Source organism: Sinohyriopsis cumingii, chromosome 3 (genome assembly GCF_028554795.1).
Source record: "Sinohyriopsis cumingii isolate HCF-2022 chromosome 3, ASM2855479v2, whole genome shotgun sequence".
NCBI lineage: Eukaryota > Metazoa > Mollusca > Bivalvia > Unionida > Unionidae > Sinohyriopsis > Sinohyriopsis cumingii.
The window spans coordinates 114,400,351-114,415,598 of record NC_142963.1 but is presented as its reverse complement, the minus strand read 5'-3'; the positions used below and the strand labels follow the sequence as shown (position 1 = coordinate 114,415,598).

At 34.1% G+C, this 15,248-nt stretch overlaps 1 protein-coding gene across 1 annotated transcript in view; it reads left to right on the top strand.

The window, feature by feature from the left end:
- LOC149803623 (transient receptor potential cation channel subfamily M member-like 2) overlaps positions 1-15,248 on the top strand; it is a 155,179-nt gene that overhangs the window by 44,883 nt on the left and 95,048 nt on the right. The window contains exons 13-15 of the mRNA XM_089953363.1: positions 897-959; positions 4,649-4,775; positions 12,930-13,043. Coding sequence (XP_089809489.1) covers positions 897-959; positions 4,649-4,775; positions 12,930-13,043 — 304 coding nt within the window. The remainder of the gene's footprint in view (positions 1-896; positions 960-4,648; positions 4,776-12,929; positions 13,044-15,248) is intronic.

The following is a 15,248-nucleotide window of genomic DNA, read 5'->3' as shown; positions in this document are numbered from 1 at the left end:
GCCAGAGGATAATATGTAAACATGTTGCTTTCAGACAAAATATGAACTTTAATTTTGGAAAATATGAGTGAAATTAAAAAAATAATTATGATATTAATTAGATATTAATTACACATGCAGGTTTAAGAACAATATGACAAAAATGGCAACTTCTTTAAATTAAAGACATTATCTTTCGGACAGATTCTTTCCTACAACAATATGGTTGAACAACAACTTGGTCTTAGTTGTTGACTGTTTAAAGTATCAATAAATAGATCAAATGGATACCATATATAAAAACTAGCTTGTAAGTTGAATCCAGCTGTAGACTGCACAGATCCAGATCTACTGTTGCAAAATATGCCAGCAGATCTGGGTCTGTGCAGTTTCTTAGGAGTAATCAGTAGAATAATAAACATTGACCCAGATTTGCAGGTGCATTATGCTATAGCAGATCATCATCTTTGTTGTTTGCAGTTAACCTTGACTTATAAGCAAGTACTTATGGTAAATGATTAAATCACTGGTTTCACTTGTAAAGTATAAAATAAAATATTTAATTTTACCATTGCCAGTGTTTTGCTCAGTTATTAAAAAATTCATAAAACTGAAAATAGATTCATCTCTTAATACTGTATCCACCTGCACTTTTGTTCCACTCTTTTTTTACCTGTAAACCACCAAACTTAATAAAGTATTTGACTGAAGTTTTAACAAAATTGTATGCACATGTTTATGATGTCAAATAATTGAAGTTTTATGTTACCTTAACTCATTACTGTTGCAGGTTTCAATGGAGTAAAGCACGGAATTCATAACACCATGTATATTCTAATGACAGAATCAAAATAACTTTATCATTTAGCACAGGTCAACTATATATCCAGTACTTTGCAATCATTTTCTTATTTCAGTCAATGTTGGACAATTCTGACAGTAGCTCTCAGCTAATAGCACAGTTGATGATGTACTTACGGGTAAGTTTTAAAAAAACACCAGAACCAAAAATCCTCCACATTTTGCCCCACTTTGTCTTCATAATGAGGTGATTCCTCTGTATATATTGTTTGTGAGAGATGTAAAGTGTTTTTATTGCCTAACATTGGGGTACATAATGTGTTATAATGGTTTTATATCATGAGCACTGACCTGTGAACCCTCCTGATTTAGGCATGAGACTTGGTATTTTTAATGCACATTTCCACTCTCCCACTTGGAGTTTAACTTCTCATGATTTTTCATCATCACAGAAAAATAAGTACATTAGTAAATTCCTGTGTTGGCGTAGTGTCTGTATCCATTTATAAACTGTGCAATGGCAGTATATACTTGGTTGCATTAAGCATACTAGTACAGTATTCTATTTGTTCAACACTGATTATGTTGTTAAAATTTATAAAAAATAACATCCAGTGAAATTGCAAACCACATTTGCTTTTGAAACCATGTTTGCCTGTTTTCAGAATATGTAATATTTGTTCAAATAGACATGTACTCAGTGTTACCATGCTTTAAAAGAAAGAAAAAATGGTCCATGTTTTATAAAACATGTTTCTGTTATTTTGTTCCTCAAACAGGCCATCTTCACCAAATAACAAAGGGCTTTTAACCAGATAAAAGTGGCTGTCTTTGCTAAATAAGATCGGTAGCACTTTTTGCCACATAAAGGTGTACTCACTGCCACTCTTCACCACATAACATTGCACTTTTCACCACATAACATAGTACTTTTCATGTACCAGGGCTTTTTTCGTGACATTACAGGGCTTTTTTTCACGTGACTTGTGTTATGTATATTTAATTTAATTGTTTCTTTGTTTGTTGAAAAAAGTTTTTTCATTCCATTACATGTTATTATAATGTAACATTGTTTACTGGATTTGAAGTTGTCCAGAATTGAGTTTTTCATTTTTTTTATTTTTCTGATGTAAACAACTAATCATAGAAACATTGTATCTAGTTGCTGACCTTGTTCCAAAATCAGTGACAACTTTGGTAAACAACATTTTTTATTTTTTTAATTATCTTTCTCAGAGTAAGAAACATTAAGTTGAGTCATGGTCATACCTGGACCATGTGACATTAAGCATGTGTCAATTGGTAAACAAACTTCTATTTTTTCCAGAAGAATGAATGTTTGTCCCTTATCCGTGAAACTGTTTTGCACCTTAGTCAGACTTATTACAGATGTATTGATAAAAGCTATTCAGTCGTGCTTTAACATCTGACATGTTAAGTTGTATTGTTTTTGACCAGTTTGGGCTGAATTTTATTTTTCTTCAAATTATTGGATTCAGGTGATTGTTTTCTCTGGAAATACAAAAGTGATCTGATAATTTTTGAACAAAGATATTTACTGGAATTTATACAGAATTAAAAAAACTGGAATAATATATTTATGTGATTCAACAAGAGACCGTTTACATATCAGTACAACGCTTACTATTACAGATGTCACTGCCTTCCATCTTGAATTTCATTGGGATTTTTACTTAGATTTATTTAGCACTTTTCATTGATAGGACTTGCGTTTTAATTCTTAGATTATTTTTGGATTTAATTTGTAAAACTAAGTTCTTTTTTCTCATTTTTCACTTTGTATTCTAGGGAAATAAATTATTTGTTAAATTTTACAAAGCTTGTTGTCTTCACTCTTTTCTTTTTACTTATTTTAAGAGCATATACTTGTAACACTTGAGAATTTTCAACATATAACAGAGCACTTTTCACCATAAAGCATGATACTTTTCACCAAATACCAGGCACTTATCACCACATATAGTACTTTTTGCCAAATACCTAGGCACTTTTCCGCATTACTGGGCAGCATTCAGTGTATAACAGAGCACTTTTCATCACATTAAAGGACATGCTTCACATGGTAAGAAGGCATAACAAATTTGTCTTTTGATTTAAAGTTTTTTCTTTTGCTGATATTTCCTAAACCCTTTATGGATTTACTTCATATCTGAGACGAATCATTATGAAGTTATGACAATTCAAAAGATTCACTTGATGTCTATTCACTAGTTGTCTGTATTCATAGAACATGATGTTACTTTAATAGTTAGTGGCAATAGGCCTTTTAGTCCTGTCTATATTTCTGACATTTTGTTTGACTACATCACTTTATGTTTGTACATTGTTTTATTAAAGAAAGATATTTCAAACCAAAATTATATTAAGAATTGACATGTTTTATTGTTATCATTTATTTATTCTCTTTAATTACTTGATTATTAAATTGAATGTCAATACATTATCTAATAAATTAGACAGTGTACATTTTTTAACCTTCACTGTGCATTCTTTTTATTCATACAGTACAAACTGGATAGATTGTTTTATTAGCACTAAAACAGGAAAATAATATCAGGAAATTACTGTATTTAATAAAACTTTCCTGAATTTTTTTTTAGTTGCTACTGGGAATATGAATTTCAAAAAGTTATATTCATCTTGATCTGCAGCCGAGTATTTTAACTTTGTGTTAATAAAACAACTTCATGAAAAGTTAATAATTATTGCCTAAGGGATGGTGTAAGTTCATGATGAAGACTATTTTAAAAGATAAATTGTTTTACAAATGATGAAGATGAGGTCACTGTAAACTTTTTTCCAGGCTGAATTTAATATCTTACCAAAAATTTATTTCATCTTTCAGTTTATACATATGTATCAACATTGTTGTCCTGGCAATGAGATATGTTTACTCTAGGTTAACACAAACCAAAGAATTACACCCAAGGCAGGTTACTGTTTATTTCCAGTGTTAGCATCATTTATTTTCTCCTTTTGTAATAATGGGCACCTGCCTACTATTAAATATTTTAACCAGTGGTTGGAGGTTTTGTTATTGATAAAGGCTTAGTAAGTAAATTTATTTAGTTGGTTTTATGCAAATTGTTGGGTGGGTGTATTAACAAGCATGTATATTATAAAAAGATAGTACTGAAAACAGTTCATAGCTCACACTTAAGAGCTTCTCATAACATCATTACAGCCAGTTTAGTGTATTTTGTCACAGTATACGTTTCCCAGAGAACCAGAAAACCCCACTGTATTACATGTTTCCTGTAAGAGATGGTCAGTCTTCATGTTGCATGGTAATTCCTTCAGGAACACTGTCATTCTTCCTGTCACACGGTCCAGATCTTGTTAACTTTAATTTGACAGCATAATGTTAAGTCCCTTGCACCATTCAGTTGAAATGGTACTTGTGGAATTCCAAAGCAGATTAAATCACCTTTTTTTATAAAAAGTCATGTGATAAAAATAATAGACCTTGTCTTCAGGGTATGTTATACCATTATTTGTTGATGTTTTATGGCTATTATTTATACAACACATCTTCTTTAATACAGTGCTTAATTCAGATTTGTTACATATATTATCTGGAAATTACAGTGAGTATAATGCAGTCAATATATGTTGTAGAGAACATATGTCAATATCAGCCAACGCATCAAAACATTTTATCATGAGGAAATTAGGACTTATCATGAGGAAATTAGGACTTAAGTATGTAGTCCAGTTTAAAAGAGTTAGGAAACTGGGGCATTGTTTGCAGGAGCAGAGTATGATGGGTTACCTTGATTGTTACAGCTTGTTATCATACTGATATTTTTAACTGTAGTATATTAGGTTAGTATTGCTCTATTTTCAGCAATCCTGGAGAGCCTACCTTTGCTGTAGACAGCCAGGGAATTTCGGTACTGAACCAGATTTGTTGAATTCAGTTGGCAAGGTCATAGTTCATCTGCTTGGAGATGAATCCATGAATCTATACAGTGGTGAGTTCTTTGGAACCAGAAATCCTTTGGTAATGATTTCAAAGAGAATGTTAAGCATTTATACAAATTAATGAAAATTTATCTGGGAGGTAAGGACCTAGATTTAGCTTGTCAAGCAGGTGAGAGGTAAGGTCCTAGATATATCTTGTCAAGGAAATGGGAGGTAAGGACCTATACATATCTTGTTAAGGAGGTGGGAGGTAAGGACCTAGATATATCTTGTCAAGGAAATGGGAGGTAAGGACCTTGATATTATCTTGTCAAGGAAATGGGAGGTAAGGACCTAGATATTATCTTGTCAGGGAAATAGGAGGTAAGGACCTTGGTAAGTGCAAGCTACATCAGCTCCATTCGCAAATATCTTTCAGTTGATGCCACTAAAACACTTGTGTGTTCATTAGTACTTTCAAGACTGGACTATTGTAACTCTATTCTGTCTGGTTCGTCTCAATATCTGCTCCAGAAACTTCAAAAAGTTCAAAACACAGCTGCTCAGATGATACTTAAGAGTACCACGATCAGAGCTCACCTCTCCACTGCTCTATACCCTACACTGGCTATCCATTCGATCCAGAATCAAACACAAAATTTGTTCTCTGTACTACATTTCACTGTTGGACTCTTGTCCAACATACCTATCCGACCTCACCCATGTGTACACACCAGCAAGATACTTACGCTCCTCTTCTGACAATCGTATACTCATTATTCCCACTATGAAAACAAAGTCATATGGACAGCAATCTTTTGCATACCAGGGCCCAGCAACATGGAATGAAATGTCCACTGAACTTAGACACAAAGAAACAGTGATCCCATTCAAGAGTGCTCTCAAAACTCACTTATTTCGACTGCAAGAACAAACTTAAAGACCTAATAATGTTTCCTACCTTAAATATTCTCAGCATGTTTTTTTTATGTTTTCTAATTTCATGGTGTTTGTTTTTGTAATCATATCATTATATGTTGTTTATCTTATATGTGTTCTCTAATGTTGTAAAGTGTGTAGAGCTTCTAAAGATTAGGCGCTATACGAAGTCCTCATTATTATTATTATTATTATATATCTTGTCAAGGAAATGGGAGGTAATGACCTAGATATATCTTGTCAGGGAAATAGGAAGTAAGGACCTAGATATATATTGTCAAGGAGGTGGGAGGTAAGGACCTAAATATATCTTGTCAAGGAAATAGGAGGTAAGGACCTAGATATATTTTGTCAAGAAAATGGGAGGTAATGACCTAGATATTATCTTGTCAAGGAAATGGGAGGTAAGGACCTAGATATTATCTTGTCAGGGAAATAGGAGGTAAGGACCTTGGTAAGTGCAAGCTACATATGTCTTAAGGTACTAATTTACAAATGTTAGATGCAGAAATTGAGATGGAAAAAGGAAATGGCAACCTTAAGAAATGGTTCTGTGCACTTGTCTTAGATGCACTAGTGGATTACTCAAAATAAAACCTTGGAATTGAAATTGAATAGACAGGTGATGTAGATGCAGGAAGCTAGGACCAGCAAGAGAGCTAGCAACAAAATATACCCTGGCTGTCATCTCCAGTACATTTGCTTTTGTAACTATAATCTGATAATTATTAAAGTTTAAAACTGAACATACCTGTGAAACATAAGTTCTAATCTGCTATTATATGTACTGAAGTATCTGTTCTTAGGTACCTGGTGAAAATATGAATTTTAAAGGCAGTAATGGAATTGAACTCAGGCATTCTTAGTAGCTGGATACTATGATACACCTAGCTGGATTACTACTGTTGGATAAAAGTTTACATACAGCCTACCTCTTCAGATATATTACAAGAAACATAAGAAGTCAAGGCAAATAAACTGCACATGAGGATCATGGAGCTTAGTTCATTCCACATGAAAATAGATTGTGTTTATAATAGAACTATAACAGGACAGGCCGTACCTCTGAAACTAAATATACCCAGGTAGATGGACATGCTGAAATCTTGTTTTCCTAGATAGTATATATGATGAAGAAATAAGAGATGGACTGTTTGTTACTTCATAAACAGAAGAGTTCCTCCATTTATGCAGAGTAACAGACTCTGCTTGTGGCTTGTTTTCAGCACTGGTTAATGACTTGGAATGTTAACAAACGCTGCCTATTCTCAGGAGCTGATTGATATTATTATGACTTTATGAATTTGTAATTAACCTTGCCTCTCCATAAATAATTAGCCAAACTCTTCAGTATGTTAATTTGGACACATAAACACATGGCTGGACTTAAGATGTTTAGAATGGTGCTCTGTTGTTTTATGCCACATAAGCTACAGTCAGATGTATGTGACTTGAGTTTAATGGTTAAAAGTCGAGGTCACTGTGACCAGAAGAAGAATAATTGTTCTGCATGAAAACATGAATTCTTGATCACAGACCTTGACCAAACATATTTGATGGCCTGCACTTGAGATAATGAAGAAGCCTGTCAGTATTAGAGTCAAAAGGTCAAAGGGCAAGGGCCCTTTGAAGAAAAAGAAAAACAGTTTCTGCATAATAACGTTAGTTCTACACCACATACCTGGACCCAAACTTTATGACCATCTCGTTCTCTGAGTAAGGAACAAACGCTGCAGTTTTGCAGTCAGTAGGTCAAAATTCAAGGTTACAGACTGAAAGAAGAAATAAGATTTCTGCATATTAAACTTTTATCTATATATCACAGATCAATACTAAACTTTTATAGAAGACTTGCACTTTGAGTCAGATGGAAAGAAGCCTTTTGATTTTTTGATCTGCTGGTTAGCACATTAACCCCTGGTGACTAGTTAACGTGGCAGGAGGTAGTACCCTACTGCTGAGCTCTGTAGCGTCAAGGTCATGTATGATACACTAAAGTGGGTGGTATTATAGAAAGGCAGACAGATGTAGCTCTACAATGATACCAAATAATCTGGAAGTTCTAGTTGCACTAAAAAATACAGAGGAAAAAATCGCATTCTTTTTAACCGATTTTTTTTCTTCCACCCAAAATTTGCTCATGGTTGGAATCCGATTTTGTGTCTGGATTTTAGACTTTTTGGTCTCAGATCTAAGGCAGACTGGTATGAACTGCAAACAGACAGATTAACCTTTGCAAAAGGTAGGATAAGATGGGCATATCGAATAAAGAGTGGTCTCAATACGAAAATAATGGGTCCATTAAGCAAAAAAAAAAAGAAAAAGACTCCAACCTTTACCCTTCTGCTCATGTCCAAGCCAAATAGCCAATGAAAAACGATGTTTCTAACACAACTAGCATTAGGTTATTGGAAAATCGCCTGGAAGTTGCTGTATTGTAATGTATTCAGAAATAGCTTTCAAAATGTGTTTCCTACTCGAATTTCAGGTGAAATGACAAAACCCTCAAGGGGTTAATGTGTTACTGGTCAATGTAACTATGGCTGAAAAGTTAAAAAGGAATTTGGCACAAAAATTTCAGTTCTCAACCATGTATCTTTAAATCTCTATATTTTTGGGTCAGAAACTAGACGGTCATGGTTGCGATAAATCTGATAAGAAAATATTGTGTCTGCACAGTATGTTTGGTTCAGGACTGCATACCTTGACAAAAAAAATATGCATGAATATTCATATAGTTGAAAGATGTGGAAATTATCATATATGCATCAGTAATCAATACTTTCACTGAATCGTGCTGACAATTTATTGACGGGTAAAAGCTGGAGATAACAGTATTTGTGAATAATTCCCAGTTATAAAACCATTCTGCAAATTAACAAACCAGTCAGTTCAAGTTCTGAAGCAAATAAATTAGCCCAGATGATATTTTATACATAGATTTTATTTTAAAACTTTTTTGTTGTAAGTAGAGATCCATTGATGTCTCTAAGGGGAAAAAAACTAAAGTCTTCTTTATTGATTCTTTAGTGTTTCCTTCATTGTTAGTGCTGTAGTCATAACATCTAGCAAAACTTGCCTTAGTCAGCATTTTTTAAATTAGTTTTTCCCAAATTATGGCAAGAAATCTTTTTGTTATGCTTATGTAATACACATTGAATGCCATGCCTGCTGTGGTTCATATTAAGGTGAAATGAATCTGCTGCATTTGTCCCATTTAGCCCACCTGACCATAAGGTCAATGGAACGTATAGTATGGCCTTTGTCTGTTGCGTGTCATTCATTGTCTGCTGTCTGTCAACAGTTGCTATCTTCAGCAACTCAAAAACTGCCACGTAATTTTCAGTCAAATTTGGCATGGAGCACGTTAAAACCTTTAAATGATTTCTTTCTAAAAGTGCTGAACAGAAAGCATTGTCACAGGAAGACTTTTTAGTTTTTACGAATATGCCAACTGCTCTGGTAGTCTAGTGGTTAGAGCCTCCACCTCTGATGCAGGAGGTTGCAGGTTTTAACCCCGGCCGAGTCATACCAAAGACTTACAAAAATGGTACTAACAGCTGCCTCGCTTGGCACTCAGCATTAAAAGGTTAGTGTTAGGACTGGTTGCCCTGGTGTCAGGATAATGTGACTTGGTGGGACATCATGCTACATGTCTGCGGCATGATACCCCAGTGCTAGACATCACTATAAACTATCATACTGCAGACATCATAGTGATATGGCTGAAAAATTGTTAAAGCTACGTTAAAAATCTAAACCACAGACACACGTACAAATATGCCAAACTATCATCAAATGTGGCCACTGTTACTAAAAAAAGACAAACTTTTTAACAACTTTGCCAATACAGCTGAATATAATTTGTACAAACTTAGCATAAAGTATCCTGTCATGAAGACCATTTAGATACATAAAAAGTATGCCAATCTGCCATCCAATATGGCCATATTTACTCAAAACAGAAAACCTATAAGTGTCTTCTCCAAAACCACTGCAAAGAATTTGACCAGACATGACAGACAGCATTCAAACATGCATGCATGTGAACCTCAAGGATTGGATGATGTTCCCCCTGAGCTGAGAGTGTCTCCCATTCCTTGTATCACTCAGTGAAATCTATGTAGGCAAAATTATTATTAAATTTTTTTAAATGCATTTTTTCCACACCTTGCTTCCATTACAGGTAATACTGCCTGTGATCATGTAATTGTTTACTGGCCGAAGCAGGCAAGATAATTTAGTTGCTAATTTCACATTGCATAAAACAATTAATACCCACTTGATTCTCTCATTAGGGTTATTTCTGTTTTAGTGTTTGAAGTTTGTCAACATTGATTAGCTACATGTGGTCAGAATAATACCAAGAGGATTAAAGTGATTAATTTATTATGGTTGAATGACTAAATAGCTCAGTCAGCAAAAAGCTCAGTTGGCTTGGCTTCACTGTTTAAAAGTTTGTCAAGATGTCTACTGAATAAGCATACATTTATCTGCCAGTGCTTAAATTGCTAAAATCTAAAATAAAACACAGTATCACACGAAATTCAATGATAGGTGGAAATGGAAATTTCAGTGGTTGGAATCAAAGGACATGAGCATACATTCTGCCCTTCCTGTAAAGCTGATTTTAAAACTGCCATTTTAGCAAGAATGATATTGTGTGTCATGCAGAGTATTTGAAAAATAAAAACAAATATGACATCCCTGAAATCCATGTTCATGGAATCTGCATCAAATTTGAATAAAGGTATATGTGCCAAGGCCCTGTTTACCAACTTTATAGTTGAACCAGAGTGAAAAAATTACCATGGTAATTGAAAATCCGACCTCTTTTCAAGTCACAACTCCCAACCAAATTTTGCAAATCTCTCAGTTGCCTCAAGCTGAACTCTCTGTTATTTTGCTTATATGGGTATGAAGACCTCATACTTTTGTACGAATTATTAATCAAATATGGCCACCATTATTAAAAATATGAAATAAACTTTAAACAACTTTTTCTCTCACTAGAATTTGACAGAAAACTTTCTGGTATTAGGGCTTTTCAGATTTATATAAATGAAGTAGATTTACCATCAGGTACAGCCACCATTGTTACAAAGGAAATTCCTTTCATTGACTTAAGAAAAACCACTTTACATGATTTGGCCAAATTTGACCGCAAGCTTTCTGGCAGAAAGTGCTATTAAGTTTGTACAAATGATGTCAATCTGCCATCAGTGATGTTAATGAATGTATGAAAACCTTCAATAACTTCTTGCACTGTTTAATAACTGCTTATCATAAATTGCTAAAACACACTTCAGATTTATACAAATGATACCATATCATGGCTGCTATTTACACAACTTTATCTTAGAAAAAGCACTGAAGAAGTTTTGATCAGCATTGACAAATCATGCCAAGTCAACTATGGATGAGGATAGATGATTACACCAATCTTGAACACATGTATCAAAACCCCTCTGTAGCATGAAGTTTGGGGGCAAAAGTGTAATCATGCTATATATCAGTATTCAACCAAGTAGTTAACGGAACTAAATACTGCATTGGTAAACTCTTATCTCTACCAGACAAGTTGGGTTTATGCTGGGTAATCCGTGGATGCTGCAAAAATGCAGATTTAAGTGAGAGTTACCAAGTTGATGCATATTAAAGAAATACTTGAAATGTTTATTACGTATTTAATATTTATTTTTTGTGTTTGCAGAGGATCATTCGTTGGCACATATATGTGTAACAAAATTTGTAACTGAGACGTAAATACTTGTAGTTAGAATAAATGAACTTACCAGCTGATCTCATTGTATCCATAATTGTAATTCCATTGAAAATGTGCATGAAGAAACATTTGTTTCTGCTAAATTATATTTGAATCCCAATACACCCAATATGTTCATAATAGTAATTTGATCAAAAGGTGTATTTTCCATAATTATTCTGCTAGATTCCGTTGAACTTCAGTTTTTGGTAAGACACTCACACTAACTTATAAAACACCATATTATATGAAACATTTATATTTACTGGACATTTTATACAGCATTTGGTTTTTGATTGACAATGAAATTCATAAATTAGACATTTGGAGTTTCTAAGAAGGAACTTGTTTGTAGTCTTTAAAACCACATTAACAGTAAGTCATACATGAGGTCAAGGGTGTTGATCTCAGATGAACAATTAAGTGTTGAACTACCTAGATGAATTTTGGGAGTAAACAATTTGATTTCATGATTTTACAACTCTGTTGTCTTTAACTAAGTAGCAAAAAAGAAGCAAAACCAACAAGTTTTGTAAAATCAACAAATAATTTAATTCTCAAAATTATAAAATAAAAATTTAAGGGGAACTTACAGTATTTAAATTAAATCCCAAATGCTCCTAAAAGTTCTGTCACAAGTCCAAAAGTATAGAGTCTTCAGAATGAATTCCAAATTTAAATGTGCTGATGTAACAGTAGTCTTGAATGTGTTGATGTACCAAAAGTCCTGATCTATCACTATGATATAATTCAGAATGTCTTGAAATGAGTCCTCAATAATCCCAAAAGTTAATGGGCACTTTGTAATTCCAATTAATAATTTAGATAAATAATTCCTCTCATATTATAACTGAACACAACTGAAAACTCTTGATTATAGATTCCCAGAGACTGATAGTAAGATAGGAGTGAATAATTTTTTTTATCAGAACCTTAAAAACCTAAGAACCAATAAGATGACCAGAATTTGGGCTATAAGTTTTCCAGATCTTTTAAGGTCAAAATGCCATGTCAACATGTTTAAATGATTTGGGGGATGTTCTAAATGGCTGCACTAGATTTTGGATTCTGTCATACTAAATGAGTTCACATATCAACATAATTTGCTTGTGTATTTGATAAGAATAAGAGGAGTCTATGATCTTCAACATGTGAAAGAAAATACCCACAATCCAATACATATTTAAGTGATTTTGTACTGCTTCTACCCTTAGCTTTTTAAAAATATCTTTTTTTTATATAAAAAATGGTAAATACTTGACTGTTGCACAAACAGTCATCCTTAGTGCTGTAGCTCTGAAATACACTGTGGTGTTTTTTTCTAGATCAAAGTAAAAATTCTTAAATGGTGAGGCAGAGTTTCATGAAAGGATATATGAAGCTTATAATGAATTTGACCTGGTGGGGATTAATTTGGATTTTTTTAAAAACAAACTTATTCATGGCATCAACAGTTTATTTGTTTGGATTCAATTAAGAATGCTTCTGTATTTTCAATTCAAAATATTTAATTTAATTTCAGATCAGACATTTATTGTGGATTGTAAAAAACCAGAACAAAAGTGGTTTCCAGGGAACCATGGGAAGACCCAGGCTGAAGGAAATCAGAAGCAGTTCCTGTCCCATCACTCTTCTGGTAGGTGCAAGGGAGATAATTCATTTTGAGTGAGAGAATTAGATATTTTGTCGAATAAATTAAGAAGTGTATAAAGTTAACATGCAGGGTTTATGATAGAGCCAGGCATTTTAGTGTTTAAGCAAAAGGTTATCATCTGTTAGATGAGGTTTGCAAGGGAAAGACGGCATTTTGGTACATATTTATCTGTGGTGTACAAATGAAAATAGAGAATACTTATTCATTATTTGCATAGGCATAGATGGACAGATCTTTCAGTGCTAGCATACATATGTACTAACCACAAATCTGATTTGTACCAGTCTCTACATTTTGGCAGGTCAAGAAACTATTTGTGGGCCTTGCCCTAGTGACAGATTCCATAAGTTGTCTTCTCTTGACATCATGCCCTAGTGACCGATTCCATAAGTTGTCTTCACTTGACATCATGTCAGACGAATCAGTAGTGTGTAGCATTACTTCATTTTTCTTGCAAAACAAAATATCCCATTGGAAGATTAACTTTTAAAAGATATAGGAGTGATTACATTGGTTGTTGAGGCTTGTTACTATTGCACTGAATAGCTTATCTACCTGCCTTATATTGAGGTGTGTTCAGATTAGAGCATAAAAATATTTATTGACCAGAAATTATGAAACTAGGAGAACAAGGTTGGAAGTAGTTAAAAATGAGGAAAATGTATTGATTTTCCATGCATGAGAAAATGTATTGACTTTCCATGCATGAGAAACTGTATTGATCTTGTATGCGACAGTTCCATGCATGAGAAACTGTATTGACCTTTCTTGTATGCGACAGTTCCATGCATGAGAAACTGTATTGACCTTTCTTGTGTGAGACAGTTCCATGTATGAGAAACTGTATTGACCTTTCTTGTATGAGACAGTTCCATGCATGAGAAAATGTTAAGATCTTGGATGCACAAGCAGAATATGTAATAGTTGTATATCTCATGTTATTTTCTTGTACAGTAAAATTTCCCTAAGTGGGACACAGTTGGGACCAACAATTTTGGCTGTTTTGACATGTGTCTTATACATGGAAATTTAATTAATGAGAACAAAATATTAGCTTATTGGCAGAGGATGCCAGGCTGCTGGAGCCAGTTGAGGAAAATTTGATTGTACTTTTATTGGTTCATAATTACTAAACTATCTCCACCATTACCCTCATTTAAATACAAGATCTACATCAGTGGATATGCAGTTATACCAAAAGTTCAGTAATATTTGTCCTCTTTAGCCATTTTAGCCCCCATCCCCAAGCTACCCCACACAAACACAACTGAAATATATGCTGATCTCTAGTGAACATTCCAACATGCTGTTTGCCTGGCCAGTTGAGCCCCCTATGTGAAGGTAACCCAAAATGGAAACAGCTAGTTCCAGCTGAAGAAAAACTTTCTTGTAGCTGCAGTTGGCAGCTGCTGTGAAATAATTTTTTGTTTAGACAAAAGACTTTGCAGAGTATATATATACCACTCATGCAGAATACATACTATTCATACAGCCTGGAAGGAGATATCACATGGACTGTGTTGCTTGTAATACATAAACTGGCTTCCAGTGTTCAATCCTGTTGCATGCATGGCCTAGTTCATTACTTTGACAGCCTGGCAGAAAGCCATCCCTGTATTGTTTTGTACTTTTGCACAAGTTATGGGACTGCATTGGCTGTGATGGGACATGCAGAAGATGGGCACCAAGTATGGATATGTTCCAATGAATATAACATGATATATACTGTTGAGGTGATAAGTCTGCTTAATGGTATTGTTAGAAGTGTCCCCCCCTCCTCCTTCCCCCGAAGTCTAAGAAAAGACCGTGCACTGCCATTGCTATGTTGTGTGGAAAGTGGACATGTACAGAGGCAAGTCTGCATTGGGCATGTGGCATCATTACGATAAGGAGAAAGCTGCAACGAAACCAGTTTGTTGATAGCCTGTCAATAATGGTGAGTCAACTGCTTTGTTTTGTACAAAACAAAACAAACACATAGCCATATGATTATATTGTGAAGCTGTGTGTGGACACATATTGTGACAGTGACATTGAGGCTGCAAAATGGACCCAGTTCTCAGTGGTACAAACAGTTGAGAGAATGATAAAGAGGAAGGGTACGGATGAATCTATAAATAATATGAAAGATATTTTGAATCTATTTCTGTCCATAGACCCAGATGACATACCAAGTTTTTGTGCATT